Here is a 25198-nt window from a genome sequence, read left to right on the forward strand (position 1 = left end):
CAGGTTGCCCAAAATTGTGGCTGCCCCATCCCTGGCAGTGTCCAAGACTGGGTTGGATGGGGCTTGGAGCACCCTGGGATAGTGGAAGGTGTCCCTGCCATGGCAAAGGGAGAATGGGATGAGCTTCAAGGTCCCTCCAGCCCAAACCACTCTGGGATTCTATGGAAAGAGCCAAATGGCCCTGAAGAAAGCATAAAATGTCTGAGTGTGCTGTGATGACACACAATTTATGAAACAGGGGCCACTCCTAGGAGGAAAACAGCCCTCCCACTGCACACCTGCCCAAACATTTCCCTCCCAGCTGAGCAGAGCAGCCTTGAAGTTCCACAGTGCTGACACACCCCAGCAGGAGGTTTGGGCTGGGATGGAGAGGCCACACTGCAAAGGGCCCACGGGCTGCTTCTCCAGGCATGCAGTCCAGGGTGGAGCTGTCAGGACAAGGAATCCCTGCCTGTGTGCACTGAACCTGGCAGACCGAGGTGACACTCACGTCTCCTTCCTCCTCTCCCACCACCCACCAGGAAAACCCCAAACAATTCCATTTTTTCAGAGCTAGAGCACAGACAATCTCCATTTTTAAGACCTCCTTGGCTGAAATAACAATAATTATTTCCATAATGCAGTTTTTCACATTAATTTATTGTTGTTCTTTTTTCTTTACATGGCAGACAGACAATTCAGAGTCCTCCAGAGCAATTCAGAGCCCAAGCACAAACCAGGTCCCACCGCATCTCCACACAGTTTATTTTCAATAAACTTCTCAGTGTCAGCATTGCCATGAGACCACTGCAGAGCTGCCAGTGTTGTCCTTGCAAATTCTACATGCAAAACCTGAGTTTTTTTCCCCACCCTCTCCTTGAATTTTCACAAGAACTTGTGATATCGGTCACGGGCAAAATTTCACGTTTCATCAGCAGGCACGGGGGAGGTTAAAAATTTGCTGCAAAACTGTGAAATTCTGCCATGGGAAAAGATGGCATACTTTTCCTGAATTCACTGAGAATAAAATCTCCTCACTGGTCCAGAGAAATGACATCATTTTGAACTGATGCTTTTTTCTGCAAGAAAAATCATCCCCCCCCCCCTTTTTTTCAAAAAAAAAAACACCCCCCCCCCCCCCCCCTCCCAGAAAAACTGCATTTTTATCTGAGGAAAAATGATGAAGTCTGGTGCAACCATGGGTTATTTCTTGTTGGTGACATGGATATTTTTCTGCTACAGCTTAGACTGTAATGGACCCTTCAAACAGAGCAGTACAATATAAAGCTGTGTGCTGTGGTCTCTTGGTTGAGTCACATGTTATAAAACTTTAAAAACAGAGCATTTACAATCAGGGACATAAAGACGTGCTTTTAAAATTGTAAATACATATTTACAGGCTTGTGTGATAAACCAGAATTTCTCTGGGAAAAACGTTCCTATATCACAACAATGTACACAATTCTCTCCTTGAGAATGTCAGTTTTTATAGTTGATAACACTCTAAAAAAGGCAGCAAAAATAAATTGCACAGAAGTGACCTCCAGTAACCTCACAGGGATGCCTTAAAGGCACTAAACTGGGCAGCATCCATGCCAGAACTCCATACTTAATTTAACTGACTGGAAATTGAGTGGGTCTGAGGAGAATGGATTGTTTAAAGCAGTATTTGGGCTATATGGCAAGAAAACTCTTCCTCAGCAGCAATCCTCAAGTGACCAGTGATAATTTATCCACTAACTGTGATCTTTGACAAGCTGTCCTACAAAACTGCACTGGGAAAATCAATCATAATCAATCAATCGCTAATAATACTGGTGCTTTAAGTCAGAGCATATTGGGTTTATTAGCACTTTATACTCATCTTTCAAGTGATTTAGGTACTCTCCAGACACACAGGAAGAGCACTGCTGTTTGGAAGAACAGGGTTTACCATACTAAAATTGCATGATGAGAGAAAGGACAAAATGTGGAGAAAAAATAAAAAGGTAATGTGCAAAACGAAAGTGAGACAAACTGATCAGAGAGCTGTGTGTGCACACCAGCTGCTTGGACATAGACATAAGGCCAGGAAACTTAATGTTTTGTGCTATTTGACCAAAATTTACCAAGCTGCCTAGATCTGGATGCTCCCTTCCAACTGGTTTGACTAATGAGATTCACAGTCTTCGAAGGCTGCTGTAAAAAATCCCAGCCTTTGTTTGCAATTAGTACATCTCTTTCTGGAAGAGATTACTGCTGGATAAAATCTCCAAAGGGAACAAACCCTAGAGAGCCTCCACCCCAGAAATGAGACAGAGCAGCCAGCAATGGCACAAGGATCTCAGTGGTCTGAGTCTTGGACTGGAAGCATCACTTCCAGCATGGAAGGGGATGCAGATTTTTATGGCTCATCCAGTTCTCAGCCTCTCAGCCTTCCCCAAACCACAATTGCACTTAGAAAGCCTCCAAGAGGGGTTTATCCAAAAATTCTGTAGTGAAATAATACAAGATCCTGAAAACCTTTTCTTTCCAACTCAAACAACACTCACCTAAGACATTTTTATGGTGAACCATGTTTCTCCTATAAAGCTTTTCTATTCATTTTGAACTATTTGATTTTCATCAAAACTATACAAAATTAACTGTTTTCAGCAATTCCATACATATATATATTTATCTGTCATATATATATATCTATATATGAAGATACATATATAAAATTGATCCTTTCTTTGACTTTTTCAGGGTGGTGGGAGGAATATCAGCTGGGCACTTGTTTCTTCCTAACTAACGTGTGCATACACAGATCTGTGCTTATCTGTGTGGAGTGCAAAGTCAAGGACAGGAATAAATTGACTGAAACAAGAAGGAAATACAACAATCAACCCCTTTGGCCTCCTTAAAAAGTTCCAAACCTGGATGCTACGTTAGCAGGGATCACAGAAAATCACGTGTTGGCAGAAGGAGCCCTTCACCTCATGGGGGAACGGGGCAGAAGTTCTGCCCAGAACTGGCAGATGATGTAGCTGGGTGTGACTGACCCCATCTGGGGGCAGGAAAGAGGTAAGAGACCTTTCTGCACTGCATTTTATCAGCTGACCTGTGTGATTCTGGAATCAGTCTTTACTGGCTGTCCTCAGAGATGGCCTCTGGACAGCACCCCTGAAAAGAAACACGTCTAGAGACACAAACACAGGTGCTCTGTTTAAGCACAAATGTTGTATTTAAGGACAAGCCTGGCCTGATCCTGCACAGCAACACCTGTGTTTGATACTGTCCCTAAATAAATAAATCCTGGCTCTAAACAGTACCAGAATGGCAACACAAGTCATGGCAGCTTTTGAGAAATGGATGTTTGTCCTTTCATGGAACTGGGCTATCAGTGCATTTCCCAGGGATCATGTAACAAAAAACATGTGTCCTGATGCACTTCAAAAGCAACAGCATCTGCCCCTTAAAGCTAATGGTACAAAGTCAAGAGACTGGGGTACCCACAGGCTTCACATGTGGGAACCTCAGGAAACCCTACCACTCCCTTCAGGGCTGTTTTGTGGCACGCCCAGTTCTTCACCCGTCAGGGCGTAAAGCAGAAACTAAAAGGATGTAACAGTCTTTTCAGAATTTAATTGCATAGTATGTTAAACCCTCTGTGTTCTGCCAGACAGAGGAGACTCATCCAGACCCACCCACCCTCTGAGCATGGCTGCTTTGCTTGCAGATGCCTGAACACTTCTCCATGCTGTTCTCCATGGACCCTGAGACCACCCTGTCCCCAGCATTCACAGTCCATCACTCTCTGGAAAATCAGGAGCCTGCTCTGTGCTCCCTCCCTTGGAAGGAAGGGTGAGATGACAGGAGCACATTATCACTTCCAGCAGAAGAAGCTACTGTCCCTGTTGTCTGCTGAGGAACCCATCTCACCTCATCTGAGCAAAGCAGGAGAGGATAATGCTTGAGGATTACTTCACCTCACCTTTTCCAGTCAGAAGTTTCTGGTACCTGAAAATACACAGAGAGTTGCATTTAATCAGAAATAGTTTAAGGAGTCACAGTTCCATGTTCCCTGGAGCTGGAAGCAGGACAAGTCATTCAGTGACCACTGTACAGCAAAGAGACATCCGTGATTTAATTTTGCTTGGATTTGGACCATAACTAAATGGTCTGTGCCACAGATAGAGATATTAACATTCATTAGCAACCATCCCCATTATTCAGAAGGTAGCAAACCTCAGAATTTTACTAACAAATCCCTCAAATGTTCTTTTTTGAATGGTTTCAAGAAAGACTAAACTTCAGGCTGCAGTGTCTTAATTTTATTGGTACTCATTGTCACCTTTAGCTTTACACATGTTAAGCATCCTGTTCCTTAGCTGTTCCATCAGTATAAAGGACATTATTATCTGAAAGTTAATGGTGGGGAAATGAAGGAACAGAAAACAGCGTCTTGTTTAAACCAAAAGAAAATCAGCTCAGCCTCACCAATACTTGGGGCTGGGTCATTAATTTGATCAAGCCCATAGTGGTTCAAGACAGTTTATCTCACCACTACCCCAATTAACGTTTTTGCATGCTATCACAACACTGTAATTTGCATTGCAATGCTGGTCTTTGAGCTTGTGGTGGGCGAGCAAAGCAGCCAGCAAAATGCACATTCACAGGTATACATCTTTTTTGACAGTGAATATTTGTCCAGTGTTACATCAATATTTTCTGAAAAATCCCTTTGTCCAGGATTTTTCTCCTGGGAAGCTGAGAAGCCTCAGAGAAAAGGAAAACAATTCTTATCGCATTTGCTTCTCCTGTGCTGTGCTCATGTGGAATGTGTTTGGAGATTGTTCACCCACAGGTGATTGTTTCACTGCATTCTGCTGTGAGCTGTTTTCACTCTTTGGCCAGTCAGGGCCAAGCTGTGTCAGGACTCTGGAGAGAGTCACAAGTTGTCATTATTATCTTTTTAGCATTCTGTAAGTATCCTTTCTGTATCCTTTAGTATAGTTTAGTATAGTATTCTTTAATATAATATAGTATTATAAAATAATAAATTAGCCTTCTGAGAACATTGGGTCAGATTCATCATTCCTTCCTTCGTCAGGCACCCCTCTAATACAATAGTCCAGCATTCACCCATTCAGCCTAAAAGATCCCAAAGCACTTGGCCCACTATTACAATCATATACAAACACCACTCCTTCCAAGACAGGGATAAAATCCATCCTTACAATAATAATGACCATCTTCAAGCTCCCTAAGATCCAGAAGAGTGACACCTCAGGTCTCAAAAGATCATGAACAAAGCTCTCCTCCAACCTTCCATGAGAGGTAAAGGGTTGACTACACTCACACACCCTTTTGATCCACAGTATGGAAGTATCCATGACCAGAGAAAACCTTATCCCTTTGGAATTAGTACATCACATATTTCAAGAGGAGATTATTGCTAGCAAAAAGCTCCAAAGGGAACAAACCCTAGAGACCCTCTGTCACTGTCATATTTTCTGGAAAATCTCTTTGCCCAGGAAGCTGAGAAGCCTCAGAGAGAAATGAAAACATGAATTATCTGATTTGCTTCTCCTGTGTTTTGCTGCTTTGGAATGAGTTTTGACACTGTTTACCAACAGGTGCATGTTTGATTGGTTTCATGTGAATTATTTTGACTCAATGACCAATCAGGGTCAGGCTGTGTCGGGACCCTGGAAGGAGTCACAGGTTTTCATTATCATTCTTTATAACCTTCTGTCTGTATCCTTACTCTATTCTTTAGTATAGTTTAGTATAGCATTCTTTAATGTAATATAATATCATAAAATAATAAATTAGCCTTCTAAGAACACGGAGTCAGATTCATAATTTCCTTCCTTCGACAGGGACCCCAGAAACTACCACAGCCCTCCACCCCAGAAATGAGACAGAGCAGCCAGCGATGGCACAAGGATCTTGGTGGTCTCAGAGTCTTGGACTGGAAGCATCACTTCCAGCATGGAAGGGGATGCAGATTTTTATGGCTCATCCAGTTCTCAGCCTTCCCCCAAAGCACAGCAGCACCAGTTCCAAGAGCAGTGGCACTGTGGTTTTTCTGAGGCGTGGCTCATTGCCCCAAATGCCTGGCACTCCTTGCCCACAGGAACTCGGAGGGGTTTGGGAGCACAGCAGAAGGGAGCCCTGCTCACCCTCCCGTGCCTGCGTGGCTGTACCTGCTCTGGTCAGACATGCCCAGCGTCTATTCCTTGAAGAAGTGGGATGTGCTGGAGCTGGATTTCTTGCACTGCCTGGCGCTGGGGTTATGCGAGGAGGAGGAGGGACATCTAGAGGCCACGCGGAGCCTGCAAGTGTGCAAAGAGGCAGCAGAGCATCAGGGACCGGCACAAGCAAAACCAGAGACGTGCTTTAGCAAGCCACGAGAAAGGAAAAAACACATTCCACCCACACTGCAAAAACCAAGAGCCGCTTCTGAGAGGGTATTTTGCTTGTTCTGAACTTACCCTGTGAGTTTGTTTAAGCAGGAAACAGCAAATGTCAATTGGAAGCAGTGTCCAGGCCCGTGTCCCAGCCCACTGGGGACAGACAAACCCACAGCTACGGCAGAAACTGGAAGAGTCATGTTCCATCCTCTCAGGACAGTCCATATCAGGTTTTAAAAGACATGTTTTTGGAAAAGGAATTATCCTTTACCAGAGCACATACCACATCTGGTCATTTCTCCCCAGGTCAAAGTTGGCAGAACTCCCCTGTCACTGACAGAATGGACAAGTACAGGTCACAAAAGTGCCTTTATTGAACGTCAAATTTTAAACTAAGAGTCCCAAAGTGAAAGTGAAAATCAGAGATTTTTACTGTAAAATTTTAATTTTATGCCTCAGTTGACCGTGATTTCAAGAAGAAAGCCTGAATACATGACTCAAAGCAAGGGAAGTCCAACAGCTTCTCCCTATTCTAGACATACAGTTCAGTTCAAATGTATACCCAAGCCAAACTTCCACATACTAAAAGATTCCCAAAAATCCCCTATTTGTTTTTAAATTCAGCACTTTTTGCTATCATGCACAAACTTGTCTGCTTTCCCTCACACCTGTGCACCCCATAGGTAATTAAATACCTTCCTTCTCAAGGTAAATTCTTCAAAATTCTGACCAAACCAAACCACTTGCGTTCTTCTAAGGGAACCTCTTTTGAAATATAATTTTCTTACACAGCAACATGTCTAAAAAATGTTAAAAGCCAGGTTCCTCTCTGGGTTATTTTTAGAGTTCAATATACACCCTTTAAAGGAGATTTGTTTGTCCTTACACACAATGCAACTGCAAGTTAGACATAAAGAAGTGCAAAATTTTCCATTACAACAGAAAACCAAAACCACAGAAATTTTGAAAAGCAAGCAATTCAATTATTTTCAAATTAAAATTGGTGGTTAAAATTGCCTGCCAAAAGTTTTGTTATTGTTCTATGTAAATCATTCACTCCAGCCTTTGTGAATTCAGTCCTGAAACCTTCAGCCCATGTGGAAGAACCAGAAAGTGGTAATGGGGAGGTCAACAACAGCCAGATTTTTGTTGTTCCATATAAGGACTGTTACCAAGGGAAACAGTAGAATATCCAAAATAAGTTTAGTTTGTTTGGCTTCAGATTTTTTCTATAACTAGAAGAGGGAAATTTTAGTTTATTTCTGTTTAGAATGTCTCCATGTAAGTAATGCTTTCTGTCAAAATATTAATTATGACTTCTTCAAGTTCTTCTATAATCAATGACATCTGTGTGCTCTTGTATGCAGTGGGGCAAGGTCTAGATCCTATGGGAAATCTAAAGAAAAAAAAAATGTTAAAAGGCTAAAATCCGAAGAGACAAAATATCAGGGAAAATCTGACCTAGACTTTCAAATGCAGACCCTGATCAGACATTAAGAAGAAATTCTTCCCTGTGAGGGTGGCACAGGGTGCCCAGAGAAGCTGTGCCACCCCTGGCAGTGTCCAAGGCCAGGCTGGATGGGGCTTGGAGCAGCCTGGGACAGTGGAAGGTGTCCCTGCCCATGGCAGGGGAGGAAAGAGATGGGCTTTAAGGTGCCAAACTACTCTGGAATCTTTCACCCCTAATTTCCTGAAGCTTTAAAGCTAATAGATCATGGCTTGGTATTTGGAAGCTGAGGATTAGAGGAATGAGATAAAAAAGGAATTTTTTTTCCAAATAGAAAATGAAATTGAGTTCCTTATGGAGTTCTTACTGCTGCCTTTCCACAGTGCTCCCAATGAACCATGCTCCAAAACCACAGCCCTGTCTGCTCTGCCAAAGCCGCCAGGAATCAGGGCCCTCCTTGTTCCAGCACCAACCTGGAGTGGATGGAGAACTCTCATTCATTCATTCAGGAGCCTGTTTAAAGCAGAGCTGGGATGATTTTGACAAACTCCTGGGTGTGCAAGGAGCTGGTCTCTGAGAGGGAGGGGAGCTGAGATCCCCTCTGCATTAGGAGCAGTGATTGAAATTGCTATTTTTATCACTGTCACTTTGCACCTGCTTTCACCATCTCAGAGCTGGGTAACTGGAGACAGGCAAAGAAAAGGAATTCCGAGCCACCCTGGGCAGTGTTGCTGAGGGGTGATTCCATGGGAAGGGGCAGGGGCTGTTCCCAGCCCCTCACACCCCTGTGCACAGCCCAGACCAACAGCACAGCCCAGCCTACCCCAGCTCTGCCAGAACAGTCCTAGCCAGAAAAAAAAAAAAAAAATCATTAAAAAGAAGAATAACATCAGAAAACATACTCTGCTTGTAAGGAAAAAAGGTCCAGAACCCAAATGTCAGGTAGCAGAAAGGATTTGTGTGCACAAAGTTTGCTCTGTCAACTAAGGACTTTAAAACCAAAATAAATAGTTTGGTAGATGAACCAGCCATCCCACAAATTAAAGATAAACCAGAAGTTAAATGAGGCTATTTTTTACATTAAAGGTCTCTCTCACAACTGAGAGCATACCCAAGCTAGAAGAGATAAATCACCCAATTTGGTGAGACTCCATACAATAAAAAATATGCTAAATCCCAGCTCTTAAAGTTTTCCATCCTCAAATCTGAAAGTGTTTTGTAGTCTGAGTCAGTACCATAATCCCAGTTTTTCAGATCCAGAATGGAGTCAGGTGGAAAGGGATTTGCCAAGGTCACTCAGAAAATCTGCAGCCTTAAAGCAGAGGACTGAACAAAGGAAGATTCCCAAAACACCCATATTACTGTTACAGGTTAAATTATCTCTTGAATACTTAATTTGTCCAAACCAAGTTCCTACTTCCATACACCTTCCCAGGCTTCCCCATGAGCCTTGCCATGAGCAGCATACCCAAACTCAAAGGCCAGGAAAAATGCCAAACCCTGGCACACCCCCTTCCCTAAGACATTCCCAAAATACATTTGGTATTTTTTATTCAAATTAGCTTGTCTTCTACCACACTTCTTTAATTAACATTCTCCTGGGTTGCTAGTTTAATGCTCTAGAAATGTCCCAGAAAAATAAGCCATGGTATTTGTGGGCATGAAGGCTGGAGTGATCAAAGGTGGCTGCCAGTCCCACCAGGGAAATTCAGTGAACAAAGTCATGGCAGCATGTGGTAAAAATTCAGGTGATTTAGGTTCACATTTTTACCTCAATTAAAGTGGTTTTTTTTCCCCTGCAAGGATTATACCCTATAATCTAAAATAACCCCAAGGATATGTTCCAAAATTTCAGACACACACACATTCCACATTACATTTAACAATAAGCATGCCAGGAACATATTCTAGCAAATGTTTCCTGCTCTTAAGTAAAAGAATAGCTAAGCTGACACAAATCATTGACTGCCTAGGAAAAAAAAATAGAAATGTGGATGTTTAAGCCCAAATTCTTGGTTTTGCAGAATTAGGCTGAGTAATTTCACAGGCCAGGAGGGAAGCAAGAAGGCTCAGTGGGTGGATAAATGCCATTTCTGGGCTTTCTGCTCTCAGTGAGATTAAACCACAGTCCTGCTACCCTGACTGAAATGTGCTCCCTGGCAGCAGTACATTGCTTAATGGGAAAGTAAATACACAAAACATGGACTTGGAAAAACATAAAATACATCACCCACTAAGGAAAAGACCTTCATTTCTCTTTCAGTGAAACAAAAGTATTTATCAAGACAAAAAGGTTTATGGATAGAATTTTGTTGAAAGGGATGCCTCTCTTTTGTATGGAAAAGTCCTGACTCACTGTAAAAAAAATAGGGAAGCAGCAGAAAGCAAAAAGGATCTTAATGTGCTGTACTGCAGATATTTGGAGAATTACGTGTGTTTATTCATGAAAGCAGGGAAAGAGCTGCAGCATGTCAGGATTTTATCTCTCCTTCACATGGCAGGAAAGGCCAGAACATGAATATTACGGTCAGGCCTCTCACGAATCTAAACTGGAAAAACCTGTTCTTGAGATCCTTTTCATTCTAGACTTCCAAGAAGAGACCAAGCAGCACTCTCCAGCCACAGTGCTTCAAAGAACTGAGTCCTTTAAAGCAGCACTGCTGCCCCACAGGAACTCCCAAATTGCTTTGTTTCACACGTGCTCTACAGTTTCAGTTTCTTCATTGCTGGCTCAGTTCCACTCCACATGGATCACAAGGAGCTGTGGTGATGAACACCAAACCAACAGCAAGAACTGCTGGAAAAAATCCCACACCATGCCTACAGCTCACCTGGGGGACTCTAAAATTAAAGTATTAAAATTTACTATTTAAGTAAAATGGTGTTTTACAATGCTGTTTTACAATGGTGTTGAACATTTTCAAAAGCAACCAGTGACCTAAAGTAGCCACTTGAAAAGGAATCCAGCACTGAGATAGCTTCTGAGCTCCTTCAGAAAATCAGTTGCCTTGAAGGTACTTCAAGTTGAGCTCAGAGATTAGAGTCTTAGTCACTTAAGAAATCTTGCAGTAAACCTATACATTTAGATGAACAGTATCATGTCAGCAATTTGTCTTCCTGCCCTTTTAAAGCAGCACACAGTATTTTGCAAGCCAAAAGGTGAACAATTTTGGATTAAACAAATTCATCTTCTATATTGTCAGGTAATGTGATTTGATAAAAAGTTTGTGTCAACTAAATCACATTCCTAACAGAATGAGGAAACTTTCATCACACACAGGGAACACTGCAGTTTATTTTATTTAGCTTTATAGAGAAATGGTGACACCAAAAGAATTCCAAAGGATTGCTGGAGGGCAACAGAACAAGGATGAGCCCTCAGTCCTGCACATCTCATTACATAAAAAAGAAACCACAGAAAAAAAGTGTGTTTTGATTTGAAAAGGTAGATGAGGGACATACTGAATTTGCCATAATGAAGGGAGAATACAACTTCAAGTTCCAGTGACAGTGGAGTTTGAGTGTGAAACGCTTGAAAGGAGCTCAGTGATGTAAGAATTCATCTTCCCACCTCCTTCCACACTGCAATGCTGAGCAGAGATCTCGACACCTAAAGGAAACACTACATAAATTCCCCCACTGAGGTGTGTATATGGGGATGAGCACATCCTCTGCACTCCCAACAAAATCCCTTCCCTGAAAAAGTCCTTGCATTTACACAGGCATTGAACTCTGCTGAGCACTGCCTGAAGTGCAGAAGGAATCACAGACTCTGTGAGGTTGGAAAAGACCTCCAAGGCCATGGAGTCCAAGCTGTGACCCATCCCCACCCTGTCCCCCAGCCCAGAGCACTGAGTGCCACCTCCAGGCTTTTCCTGGACACCTCCAGCATGGGGATTCCACCAGGGCCCTGGGCAGCCTCTGGGACAGTCTGAGGCCACCTCCTCTCGTTCTGTCCCTTGTTCCCTGGGAGCAGAGCCCACCCCCCACCTGGCTGCACCCTCCTGTCAGGGAATTTTAGAGACTGTCCCCCCTGAGTGTCCCCACTGAGACACTTTGCTCCATGCTGAGCTCCCTGCCCCCAGCTCCCTCAGCTGGAAACAAGGCAGGCTTTGCTGAAACAGGCCCAGATGTGAGATTGTTACTCTTATTTTTTGACTGACACAGGGCATCGAGTGGTGCAAGTCACAGTTTTGCTGCTCACCCGCTGTGAGCCAGACCACCTTGAATGAGAACGCTGAGCCTTGTATTTCAGAGAAACGGAACATCACCCACTGAATAACCAAAGCATTTCTCACAACCCTCTGGCAGTTTCTGGGAGTGCTGTCATCCAAAACATGACTCAGAGACCCCGTTTGGCTCTTGAAACATAAAAGTCTTAAAAAATTAAACAGATATATATACACACAAACAAAGTGCATGTTGCTGATTACATTATGTTTCACTAACCACTCGAGCTTTGAATAAATTAGGAAAATGAAGCAGCCACCTATCTCTTAAGAAAAAGCCTCCCTCCAACATGATGCCTGCTCAGGTTTCCCTTGAATTTCAGTTTTACTGCCTTGTATCTGAAAAAACCAGAAAGCAGGATTTCAGTGCTCTTTTCCCAATGAATGCTCTAAAAGTATGATCTACCAAAACCATTTGTAAAGACTTACTAAGAGAAGGTGCAGCAAAATGAGAATGGAAAGCGATGAAGTATGTGTGGGAAGCAGCACTCAGGTGACTCGGTGGCTTCCTCCTTACCGAGGAGGAGGGTCAGAGGAAGGCAGTGGCTGCAGAGTGGGGCAGAGGCAGCACAGGACTCCTGCTCCTGTGTTCTGTCAGCAATCTTCTGTTAGACACTGAATACCTTACACCCCTCCCCACTCTAACAATCTACTTGCATTTTAAACATTTTAAACATCTAACGCTTGCTTGACTAACTGATGGGCACAAAGAAGCACCAACTCCTGCTGCAGTCTGTTACCTTGGTATTTATTTCATTCAAAAAATATCGTAAGACATTTCTACTTAAAGTAAAAAAAAGATCCCAAACAAAGCTTAGGAAGTAACAGCAACTCATTCATACACATGGAAAAAAGATCCTTCTTTAATAACATTCAGTTCCCACTCCCTCATTTGATGTGTACAATGGACTATTAACTGTACACTTATACCATGCCTTATTTAAGAGTATTTTATTTGCATCTTGCTATGAAATATATTTTCCTCACCATTCTGCTCTTGCAAAGTACTGGAAGGTACATCCTTTTTTCCACTAGAAAGCTGCTATTTTTTACAGTTTAATTAAATAGATGTGGAAGTTCACCCCTCTCTCATCACACTTACCACAAAAGCTCAGCTCCAAACCAGCATGTGCTTGTTCAAAATCTATTGTTTAGCTCCTTTTCATCAGGAGTAAGACTACATCATCATGTGACTCACGCAGATCACATTCAGTAAATAAAAGCCAGAATTAGTATGTAGGGTCTTCTAAGTTCTCTTTTTAAGGTCATTCACAAGCTATTTGTCTGTCTCTAGCAATTCAGCTCCTTGGCTAAACCAAACTCCAGTAAAAACCTGGAGATGAGCCCGTAATTTTGGAAATGAAGTCACAAACCACAGTAAATGAAGTGAATGCAATTCCTATTTGCATTCAATATTGAACATTTAGACATCAAACTCTATGACATCTCCCCAAAGAAAATCATCAGGAACCAAACTAGAATTTGAAATAACAGCCTTGCAACACAAAATGCTGACAAACCAGAGAACCAGAACCACCCCAGCCTGAATCCCCTTGGGCAGCTCCCACCAGGAATGAGGGCCTGGCTGCATCCCCTGCACTGGCTCGAACACCTAGCACTGAACACAGCCCAGACAGCTGCTGCCACAAGGTGGTTCCCATGCCTTCCAGCAAAGTGGAAAATGGAAAACAAAAAAAGGTAAACACAAGCTGTCAGATCTCCCTCTCCACAACAACTCCAGCATCGCTGTTTTTATTAAACCGACACTCATTTGATCTCGCCCAGCGTGTCACTTGGTCTCTGTAAACAGGACAAGTTAAATTGTTTTCATTGCCTGTCTGGATGCATTTCAAGACGTGTCAGCACTCTGTGGGCTATGTTACAGCTTTATTGTTGCTTCAGATCATACAGAGGCGGCTATAAAAGCCAGAGAAATTCAATTATGCAGATGAGATGCAATAGCAATAGTAACTATGAAAGCTGCACATTTCTATTTGTGATGAGTCACCTATTTAGGACTGAAACTCTTTGATGATCATCTCTCATTTGGAGATCTTCATCACCCAGCATTTCTCTGATCAATTGGTGAACACAGGTGAACATCTCAGTGTGGCACATCCTTGGGACCCAACAGGATTTAACATCACAGCACAGGAACCACACATAAAATGGCAAGAGGATTTCTGCCACGGTATTAAAGAATGAGGCTGGTTTACTCACCATCAGCTCACTGCTAGACATGGCTAATAAATCCTTACAAGGTGACTGAAATACCCAGACTGCAGCAAGAGCAAACACCAAGTGGTATCTCCTTTTGTCAGTAAAAGATTGGAAAGAATGAATCAAGTTTATGTCCCATCCTCTGCAATCCCAAGACTGTAAATCTTCACTTTTTTCATGTTTCCTTTTTCTTATAAAACCTCCAAATACAACACTGGGTATGTACAACAGTGTTTTCCCTTGGGTAAATACAGGAAAACCTAATCAAGACTGAAAACCTCCACTGTGGCTTCCTCCCAGTTCCTTGGTGTAACTGCTGTTGTAAGTACACTAAGGATTCACCTCTTCCATTGTGGTGCAAATCCCAAACTGCAGTGAGTGCAAAACCACTCCATGAACAATGCTGGAACCTCTGCATTATTCCATCAGATCTTCCCCCATCAGTTAAAATTCAGGGAAAATGTTGTTATAGACATTCAAGGAACGACATCCCACATGAAAAAATAAACTGGGAGTTCTTACCAAAAAGTCTTACTCAGACAGAAGCATTAATTTGAATAGACAACTACATAAACCAGTAAATTACTAGTGGATTAGTTGGGAGCATGTGAAGGAACTGACTGCTGTTTAGCCTTACCAATGTTACATTATTCCACCCCGCTGCCACACTAATATGGACACAGATGCTTCCAGCTCCACTGCAAGAGGCAGAACACACATCTTGGTGGTGGAATACAACATTCCAAAATTCTCTAGAGCCAAAAAAACCTTTGCATGTATTTTTCTTATTGGACTATTTAACAAGCTTAAAGCATATAAAACCAGAAAACTGTTCTATCAGAAAAACAGAAAACTATAGTATCAGAAATTGAAATAGTGTATGCAATTTTCATTTACATAGTTTTAAATTTATTAGCTGTGTCCACAATCAAAACTTAAAATCCTCAAGCTAAGTCAGAAGTGGCCAATTGGTATAAATCCATGTCACTGAACCAGGGGGACACAACTGAAGGATACCAGCACATTTAACTCCTCCTAGATGAACACTGGTTTATCTTTCTTGGCTCATCCGCTTTCCACACAAAAGGCAAGTTTCCCGCAAGTTTTTAAAAAGTTCACTTTATTGGTTTTAGAAAACGTGTCATGGTAGTTCCATCTGGTTGGTCACTGAGTGCTTGCAACACCACGGACTGGAACTTAGAGCACAGGAGGAGGAAAACCCCTCTTCACTTCTTACCTGCATTTACAGCCCTCCAGCAAGGCTGCAGCATTCAAAAGCAAGGACAACCCCACTGTTATGTCAAATTGCAATTTTTAATGTTTTCATTAGAATAATCTTTATATCACTCTCCAATAGAAGAAACAATATACCTAACAGCAAACTTTAATACAGGAACATGCTCCAAGATTAACAACCCAAAATGAAAACAAAATGAAATTAATGTAAAATGTAAATCACATATAGTACAATTGAAGTGTCCAAAACAATTTAAATAATTTTAAATATTTTATTTTCTTAAACTTGCTACAAATGCTTTATACAATATTTCAACATAAAGTCCCCATAACAGAAATGTAACAAAATGGGAATGATAGTGAAAGTGAAAGTTAAAGTGGCACAAATTCACCAAACAAGTATTAAACTACAAATTTTAAAGAGGTAGATTACTTTTTAAGAACAAAAAATAAAAGGGGTGTCTGTATAAAGAAACTAGTCACTTTCCATCCATCCTGTCATTAACTGTGAAAGTTCTATGAACACGTGACAAACAGTATTTCCATAAAAAGCTGTTATAACAATAGACCAATTCATTGTCTTAAATTAGAGGTGTACAACCTTTTAGAATAATTATATATCTCATTTTCAAAATATGCAGGTCTGTAGCCCTGCTCTAGCCTTATCCATAAAAAGATACACTGCATCCATTATATATCTGGTGTTTAGAAATTCATCACTGCTATATAAAGTTTTATTTGCATGTGTAAATAAGAATTGGAAAATCCATAAAACATCCAAATCAGGTTTTTTTTTTCCACTGTATACTGGACATCTAAAAGACTCAGAAAGTGGGAAGAAGGTGAGAAGGTAATTCTGCTGTGCTAGCTTGGCCTCTACCAACTCATTTAGACAAAAGGATTTAAGAGACCTAATACTTGACAAAAATACTTGGAGTGCAGCAGTTGTTGGCCCTGAATCTACACTGATTTCTGGACAGGCTGAAGGAACCTGCTTTGCCAAGCACAGAAACTGAACTGCCCAACACCATCCACAGAGGTGCAGGCAAAATCAAGAGCAAAAGATTTGGTTCAGTTAATCCCACTACTTCTTCTGATGATTTCCTGTGGGGTTTCATTTGTGTTTAACAGTACCCTTTGCTTTAATCTGAATCATCCCACGTGCGTCAAGCACAGAGTAAGAAAATCTAGGCCTGACACTGAGCATGAGCAAGAAGCCTGCAGGCAATTTTATGGCTGTGACTCAGCTTCTGGGAGTTTTGCAAGCTTGGATTTCACATCCCTTGGTGTAGTGCGTATCCTAAGATGAGCATGCAACAGCTCTACCATGGCATTAAAGAATTTTTTTTTTTATTTTGTTTTTACAGGAGATTCCTAGAAAATAGAAATTAAAAAAACACCAAACAAACCCAAAACAAAAACTGAAGATAAATGACAAAACAATTTGTGAACAAGTATGTTTACACAGAAAAACTGAAAGGTGAAAAACAAGTTGGCAGACAAATATACATGAAGCAAGTCTTGAAAAAATATTAAGATTTCCTGGAAAAAAAAATCAAAACCCAACAGTGCCTACATAGAGTAGAATCAAAGTTAAACTGCGCTGATATTAGTGTATGAAGGTAGAAAAATTCTTCATACTGTATTACTGATATAAAAAGAATTTGAGTAGACAATCTAGATTTATGAAAGTTACTTCAGAGACAGAAAGAATTCCCTGGTGTAACCACTCATTAAACCATAGACTCCAAGCAGTCAAAGCAAACCAACGGTGTTTGAGCCAGCCAAGGAAACCTTGCCCCAGGTCAATTGTTATTTCCCCAAACACTACTAAACAATTCCCATATGTACCCATTTCCAAGTACTTGGTTATTTGCCTAAGGTCAAATGAGTAATTTAGATGGAAAGAAGTGGTGTTTTGGCTCCTTATTCCACTGATCTGTTCTGGCATCATTTAAATACAGTTTCACACGTAACTAAGAGAGCAGCTGATGAGAATTAACATGAAGATGTTTATGTCCCAAGGGAACAGGCCTGGTAGACATTTCTTGTTCCTAAAAGGCATTTTTACACCATTAGTCTCCAAATTCCAATAACATTTTTCTCCTTCAACATATCCTAATTTGGGTATGGATTATTTTAAGTCGAATTCCCCTCTGGCACTTGGGAATAATTCTGCTGTATTGAACACCTTTAATACAAAGTATTTCCTCACTATGTGCACCTCGGAGATCTTCACTGTAAGACACACAAGCTGTGAACAGTTTGGATTTTGACAATGAACAGATCCTGCTCTACTTGTTCTGACAGAGGCTGCCAGTTCCTCCCCCTCCTCCTCTAGCAAAGACTTCGATTAAAAAACCCTACCCTTGGCCCTAAATCTGGTGTTAATCACAGCCAGGCGCTGCAATTACCACCCCCAAAAGAACTCTTAATTACCAGTGAGCTTTGTGAAAGTTCCTCAGCAACTCAGATGCCTGTTTCCAAGAAAAACAGGGCAGGAGCAAGGTAACAAAGGTTATAAACACTGTGCAAAATATACTATTGATTTGAGAGACTACATGAAGACGTAAATCGGGACTCAGGCACGTAGATTAAGATTTTTATTTATTTATTGAAGGATTACCCTTTCTTGTGATTAAAATGCTTCTTCTCAAAAAGAAATAGAACTTTAATTATAAAGTTTTATAGTGAAACATAAAAAGCATGATACTTCTAACAAATTTACATGTTCATGTAACTTTTCTTACATGTCTATTTCCCTTATATTAAGTATTTTATGATCTCAGTCCGTATGCACATACATTTTTGAAGTATTTGGTCATGGTTTGTTTCTTTCATATATATATATATATGCAGAGAATGCTTTTTATTACAAACCAAAGCAAGTTATTTTAGTGAGTAAAGAATGCAGTCATGTTTTTTAACTTAGTGAACCACCATAAATAAATCTAGAATGCTTCTGGGCTACCTTAGATGTCAGATACCAAATACAAGGTCAGTGTCTCCAATAACATTGAGTTTAATGACATTAAGTTTATTTGCACTCAGGTATTGACATTTTTTTTCCAGAGTTTTCAACTCAGTTTATAATTAAAGACATTCTCTATACAAACCGTGTATAATTTCATGACATGACAAAATGCATCAAGTATGTACATCATACCTCAGCATCAGTAAGCTGCTCATCCATGCTTTAGGAAATGCAACTTCTTTTTTTTATTTAAGCATGAGAAACTCAAAAAAAAAAAAAAGACCACAAAAAAAAAATGACAAAGGAAAAAAAAAAAGACCAGCAAGCAAAACAGCAAGCAATGTGTTCCTGGGTTGTTTCAACTTCAAATTAAATGCTTACCTGAAATCTTTCAGTTCTTGCTTTGTACTGCTTTCATCTCTTTTGTTTTCTGCTGCTTCTGCATTTGCTGCCTGCTGCAGACTCCGTGTGATTGGTCCTCCAATCCTCTCTCTAGATTTTACACTGAACCTGTCTGCCTTTTTCTTACTCGCCACAGCAGATTTACTTGGCAAAACAGCTTTATTATTCCTTTGTATTCTGACGTGCAATTTCCGGGCCGCTTTGCTGGAGATTCCAGAGGAATTGTTCTTAGAAACCACCTTAGTTTTTTTCCCATCAACATGGGACATTTTAGACACTCTTACAGGACTAGAGTTCCTCAAGGATGAAGATGAATTTGGCTTTTTAGATCGCATGGAAGGTACAAATTTAACGTTTTGTTTGGACTTGAAGGAGGCAGAGGGGAGCTGGAGCTGTGCAGGTCCTGAGGTTCGCGCTCTCGTCTTGCCCAGATGAGGCTGAGTGCTCTGCATTTTGATTTCTGCATCCGCTGTTCGCCTGCGCTGGTTGCTGCCTTTGTCACTGTTTGCAGGTGAAGAAGCTGCACTTTTTTTGGAAGAATTCTTTTTGGAGGAGGGAGAGATGGGTTTTTTGGGGCAGCTGTATGATGCGTGTTTGTTCAAACTCCCAATGTAAGTGAACTCTCTGTTACAGTAGGGGCAGATGTGAGAGTCTGTCTCAGATGGGTTATTTTTCAGTTCTGCCTTCTGCTGGGCAGATTTCTTTTTTTGCAGGATAGCTTTCTGTACAAGCTGGTTTTTCTTTTTCAATGCACTTATTTTTAGTTTATTGGAGGACATTTTGCTAATCTCCACATTGAAATTGAGTCTTTTAGGCTGACCCATTCGTCTGAAGGCGTTCTTCCCAGGCCCAGCAATAACCACCATGCCATTCTTAGGCTGCACTGTCTGTTTGAGGGGTACTGGATTTTTTTTAGGTGTGTATCTCTTTTTATCACTAGCAGATGCACAGGCCAGTATGTGTTTGTGTAACTCAGGCATGTTATCAACACTTTTTCCACATTTTGTGCATCGAATGGCAGTAGTAAAAGTCTGTGGGATATTATGGGTTGTGAAGTTTGTTGCAGTAACTCCAATACCCATGGGATTACGATGGTGATACTGGAACGGAGGTGGTTTAAAGCTTGGGTAGTGTTGATTGAGGCCCATGCGGACATCTGGATCTTTAGATTTCACTCCAGAAGCCATTATTTTTATAGTAGTATAAAGCTCTTCAGAAGAATCATTCAGATCTTCATCTTCCTCCTCTTTTGAAGGTTCCAAAGAATCTTCTGGCAGGTTCTGCATGTGCTCTGCGTTTGCCTTACTGGGGTCAGTAAAATTCTGGGGTCTCAAAGTCCCACTTTCAAACTCATGATGTGTGCACTCTTTGTCTGGATGGAGATCCCGTTGATGCTGTTGCAAATTGCACAAAAAAGCAAATTCCTTTTTACACACTGAACAAACAAAGATATTCCCTACTCCATGAAGCAGAAAGCGATGTTCTGACAAGTCTGTTTTATCCCTAAAAAGCTGTACACAGAATTCACATTTGAAGGGCCATTCTTCAGCATGAATGGATAAATGCTTGGTTAGGTCTTTAATGGAAAGAAAAGGTGATTCGCAGACATTGCACACAAAGCTCTTGTTGAACGTTTCCTGCACTACTCCTGATTCACTTGAAGTATGAGGCTCTTCTCTCGCTTTCTGCTGCTCGCTTTCAGCTTCTTCCTGTTTTATTATTGGGAGAGAACTTTCAAGGTTATCAGCAGAGGAAACAACTGAAGAAACTACAGAAAGAGGAGGTGGAGATGGAGATGATGAGGAGGAAGAGGATGAGAAAGAGGAGGAAGAGGAGGAGGAAGATGAGGAAGACAGTGTAGGGGGGCCAGGTGAAGCAGCAGAAATAAGAGGTTCAACAGAAGGGACAGGGGATGGAGAAGGAGAAACCGTAGGTGAAAGAACTGGCAGTGGGGACTGGGTAGTAGTGTTGGAGAGTGGCGAGGGACAGGAGGAAGTGTTAGTGGCACTGGCAGAGACATCTGGAATCGGTAAGGGCATTGTTGGGAGCAGTGGGGGCGGTGACGTGGCCACCGTTAACACGGGCAGGCAGGGCGGCGGGGAGGGAGGGTTGGTGGGCGTTAACAATGGAGGCAGCTGGCACACGGCAGGTGCAGCAGATGCCTGTGGCACAGGGGAAGCGGAGGAGCTGAGGGGCTGGGTGTCAGTGGAAGACGAGGCCGAGAGAGCGGGATCCGCGTCGGGCTCGGCCCGGGGCTCCGGGGCCTTGCTGGGGCTGGCGCTGTCCGTGCCCGGCGCGCTGTCTGCGGCTGCATCCGTCCCGTTGTACTCGTTCAGCAGAACCTTCTGCAGCATGCAAGTGGTGGGTTTCTTCTTCTTAACACCACTACACGTTGGATGTGTGGAATTTTCTTTGTACTCCCTAATTTCAGCATCGCTGCAAGGCTTCTTATGCACACTTAGATCTAAAACAGATTCCCAGGGAACCTGAGTCTTGCTTTTGACATCAGACCTTTGTTTCATACCGCTGGATAAATCCAGTGGCTGCTGGTTGCACACGTTGCCAAAAGTTGGAGCTGCTGTCCAGTCTTTTGATATTTTATATTCTTCAAAGCAATGAGGGCTCAAAGTCTCTTTGTCCTCCCTTCCAGTCAAGCTCCAAGCAGGTGAGTTGCTGTGGCTTTCTAACTTTGGCATTTTTGAACTCCGAATATTATCATTCCACACGGTTTTTCCCTCACCTGATTTGACAAAGTCTCGAAGCACTGGACTGTGCTGTGGAGAACTGGGAGGAGAGCTGGTCCTTCTTTTAAACCTGCTGGATACTGGAGGCAAAACAGACGATGATGTAACAGAAGGTCCTATTTTAGGGATTTCACTTGATGGAGTTATCTTCTTATTGTCCTGTGTCTGAAGAAGCTGCTTTAATTTTGATGACAAATAAACCCCTTTTTCTTTATGAAAAGGTATGCTTTCTGTTGAAATGCTAAGAGGAAGATTTAAAGAACTAGTAGGAGTTATAGGTTCTGGGTCTATTTCAGTTTTTATTTTTGGTACAAGAGGAGGGCTGGCAGTTCTTCTCTTTTTGGATTCACTGCTCCCACTGCTAGAGGGTTCCTTAGGAGGTTCATTCACATGTGTTTGTGTAACCTTTAAATTCGTGGAAATTTCCACTGTGACCGGACTGATGATACAATTCAATCCATACAAGTCTGCAGAGTTGGACTCCATCTGAATCACGTCACAATTGCTAGTGCTGCTGTTGGACTGAATTTTACCATCAATGTAGTAATTTAAATTCTCAGAGATATTGCTGGATATATCCATAAGATAGACATCATCTCCTTCACCTTCCTCCTCTATTTCTGTGCTCGCTATGTACACACTCTGGACTGCTGGGGCTGGCTCTGTTGGGAGAGGTGGCTCTTCAGTAAAGAACCCTTTTCTTCTGACACCTTTGGGAATAAGATGACGCTCGTGAACCCTACGCTGATGCCTCCTCATGTTGGTGTGAGTACCAAAAACCTTTTTGCAGTATTTGCATGGATGCAATTCTTTGGGCTCCTTATTTTCCTCAGCAAACGCGGAGTTTGACATTTCCTGGGAAACTTTCTCAGAATCCAAGACAACAGAGTCTTGCACAAGACTGGGAACATTCAGGTCATCTTTAAGACCATCATCCACAATCACTTGGTTATCAGCAACATTATCCAAGTGTTGTGATGATGTCAGTGTCAGGAATGGTTTCCTTCTCGGCCCCGCCTCGTGGCGTCGCTCGTGCCTCCTCCTGTTGATTTGAGTGCCAAAGGCTTTCCCGCAGTACCGGCACTTGAACGCGTGGCTCAGGGTGGATATATGGATGTGCATGTGGCGCTCGAGTCCCTGCTTTGTTGTAAACTTCCTCTCACAATGCTGGCAAGGAAACATGAATGTTTCCTGAACATCACCGTTGGATTCCCCCTCTGCTTTTGGAATTTTCACCACCAGTTTTTTCTTTGGAGAGCTTTCTGGAGATTCCTCTGACGTACTCTTTTGTTCTTCCATGGAGTCCAACTTTTCTTCACATATCAAAGGCATTTCAGCATTTTCTTTAGGCATATTGGTATCTTCTAACTCCTCTTCATCTTCCTCTTCTTCATCCTCCTCTTCATCATCGTCTAAATCATCTGATGCACAGTTTATTGCTTCTTCTTGTTTGTCTTCAGTTACCACTTGTGTTTCGTTGGTTGGACTGGGGACCATCAGCTTTGGCAGTACATCTTGATTTACCATTTCCTGAATCACAGCTGTTTGTTCCAGAGAAAGCACAGCAGAAACAGAAGGCGTTTCATCTTCCTCTTTATGACCTGGAACACCAGAGTGCAATAAAGAAAAGCATGAGATATTTTTACCAAACACTTCAGGATATGCTACACCTTTTCCTCCTTTTTTCTTCTAGCACAACATATCCAGTGTTCCTGACCCAAGACAATATCACCACTTTTGATGTATTTACTTGTGTGGATGGGTGTTTTCCTGCATTCAAGTCCTACCTATCTGTTGTCAGGTATATCCATTGCTGAAGAAAAGAAGGCCAGCTTGGATGGGGCTCTGAGCAACCTTGCCTAGTGAAAGGTGTCCCTGCCCATGGCAGGGGGCTGGAAGAAGATAAGCTTTAAGGTCCCTTCCAACCCAAAATATTCTGAGATTCTGCAATGACTCCAGGAAAACTCCTTTGATGCCAATCCCCACAATGTTGTCTAAGTGGGTACATTATAGAGCAAAAAATCCTTCTCCATTCCTCAGCTGGGCCATAAGACACCTAAACAGTGGTGCACATGTTGTGCAAGCAGAAGGGACAACAGAGGGAAGCAATGGAAGAGTTATGGATCAAAAGAATTAATACTGTATTTTTCCCCCTTGGTATTGACTTTGTTAATTAGCAATAAATAATGACCACGAAACTAAGCTCCAAAGACACTAGAATAAGGATTTTGCTCTGCTATTATCTTGTAAGGAGTTTGGGTCTATGTCTCAATTTTGCAGAACATTAGTTTCTCCTGTGGTCAGAGTTGTACATTTAATGACATGTTTCTAATAGCCAAGTTCCTAACTAGTAAAACAATTGGGGTAAATGATACAAACATGTTCACTTTGCAGCTAAGATAACCTGCTAATGTACTAAACATGACAAGCATCCTTTGATTCAAAAAGACAAACAGAAGGAAAAAATAAGACACTTGAGAACTCACCTTCTTTAGAATCCCTCATATCTGCAGAAGTGGAATCCAAATCACTCTTTTTCTGTTTCGTATCTGCTGCCTTCTTTCCCTTGTTTTTACCTTCCTGAGTCTTCTTCTTTCCTAGTGGGAAAAAAGCATTTATTATTCATGCTTAACAATTTTTATTTGTCATATATGAGTGGCAGATTTAAACCTCAGCTTTGGAGCATAACAAAGTCCTGTAGAGACCTTGTTTTCCTGTGGAATACAAATGATTGATTAGGAGAACAGTCAGCATTCAGGTAAAAAACTTCAGACACTGTAATACTTTCCTCACTTTCAAGCAAGAACAAACTACCTGTCCAGGGTTAAGCAGCTCACATCATGCAGTTACCAATACCTTAATATGGCCACTAAATTCCTGCATCTCACAGAATTATATGGAAAGTAGAAAAATCTCTTCATATACTATTAATCCTAATGTTAATTGGAAGACCTTACAAAATAGAAACCCAGAGAGGTTTATTCTAGTTGTATAAACATTCTGAATGATGAGGAGAGTTATGATAAAAACAATGAAGTAATAACATCATGAGAAGAGTGAAAGCAGCATGAGCTTGACAAACAGGGCAAAGGGAGTGCAACCAAATGAGATGGAACTGGGTAACAGAAAATGCTGAAGGTATTTTGATGGGTCCTGACACAAACACCACTTTCAAGTTACCACTTTCAGTTAGCAAAATGAAGAAGCAGCATGTATTAGTTGCAGAGGATGATGAACACAAAAGGGCATTATATGCAAAGAGCTGACCAGTACTGTAATATGTAAACACACTGAAAACTTCATTTTCCACTCCAATACAAAGTACTGCTAATTTTTGCCATTCATCTTATAGATTCAGGCCTATAACATACAGAAATTATGATTTGGGGTGTGTAATAACAAATGAAAGTTAATAGTTCTTTCACTTCGTTACAGACTGCACTCTCCACACAGAATACAAAAAACACCACTGAAACTCCAGGGTTCTACACACAGCTCTTGGGAAGAACTGTCCAGAAGCAGCAATCCAAACTCCTCCTTTGCCCCCTGTAACACACAAAATGCTACTTGATAACACACTGCCCATT

At 41.7% G+C, this 25198-nt stretch overlaps 1 protein-coding gene across 4 annotated transcripts in view; it reads right to left on the reverse strand.

Annotated features, from left to right (window-relative positions):
• Window positions 1-3822: 3822 nt before the first annotated feature.
• The window catches only part of PRDM2 (PR/SET domain 2), a 63818-nt gene continuing 42442 nt past the window's right edge, over window positions 3823-25198 (reverse strand). For 3 of the 4 annotated variants that reach the window (XM_041476571.1, XM_041476574.1, XM_041476572.1), the window contains 2 exons: window positions 24098-24208; window positions 15551-23212 (listed from right to left, as the gene is read on the reverse strand). In XM_041476571.1, coding sequence (XP_041332505.1) covers window positions 18843-23212; window positions 24098-24208 — 4481 coding nt within the window. In that variant the 3' untranslated portion in view covers window positions 15551-18842. Of the gene's footprint in view, window positions 3961-6152; window positions 6282-15550; window positions 23213-24097; window positions 24209-25198 lie in introns of those variants that run through there. The other variant, XM_041476575.1, reaches the window with a different exon arrangement.

Source organism: Pyrgilauda ruficollis, unplaced genomic scaffold, assembly GCF_017590135.1.
Source record: "Pyrgilauda ruficollis isolate IOZ18807 unplaced genomic scaffold, ASM1759013v1 scaffold39, whole genome shotgun sequence".
Classification (NCBI taxonomy): domain Eukaryota; kingdom Metazoa; phylum Chordata; class Aves; order Passeriformes; family Passeridae; genus Pyrgilauda; species Pyrgilauda ruficollis.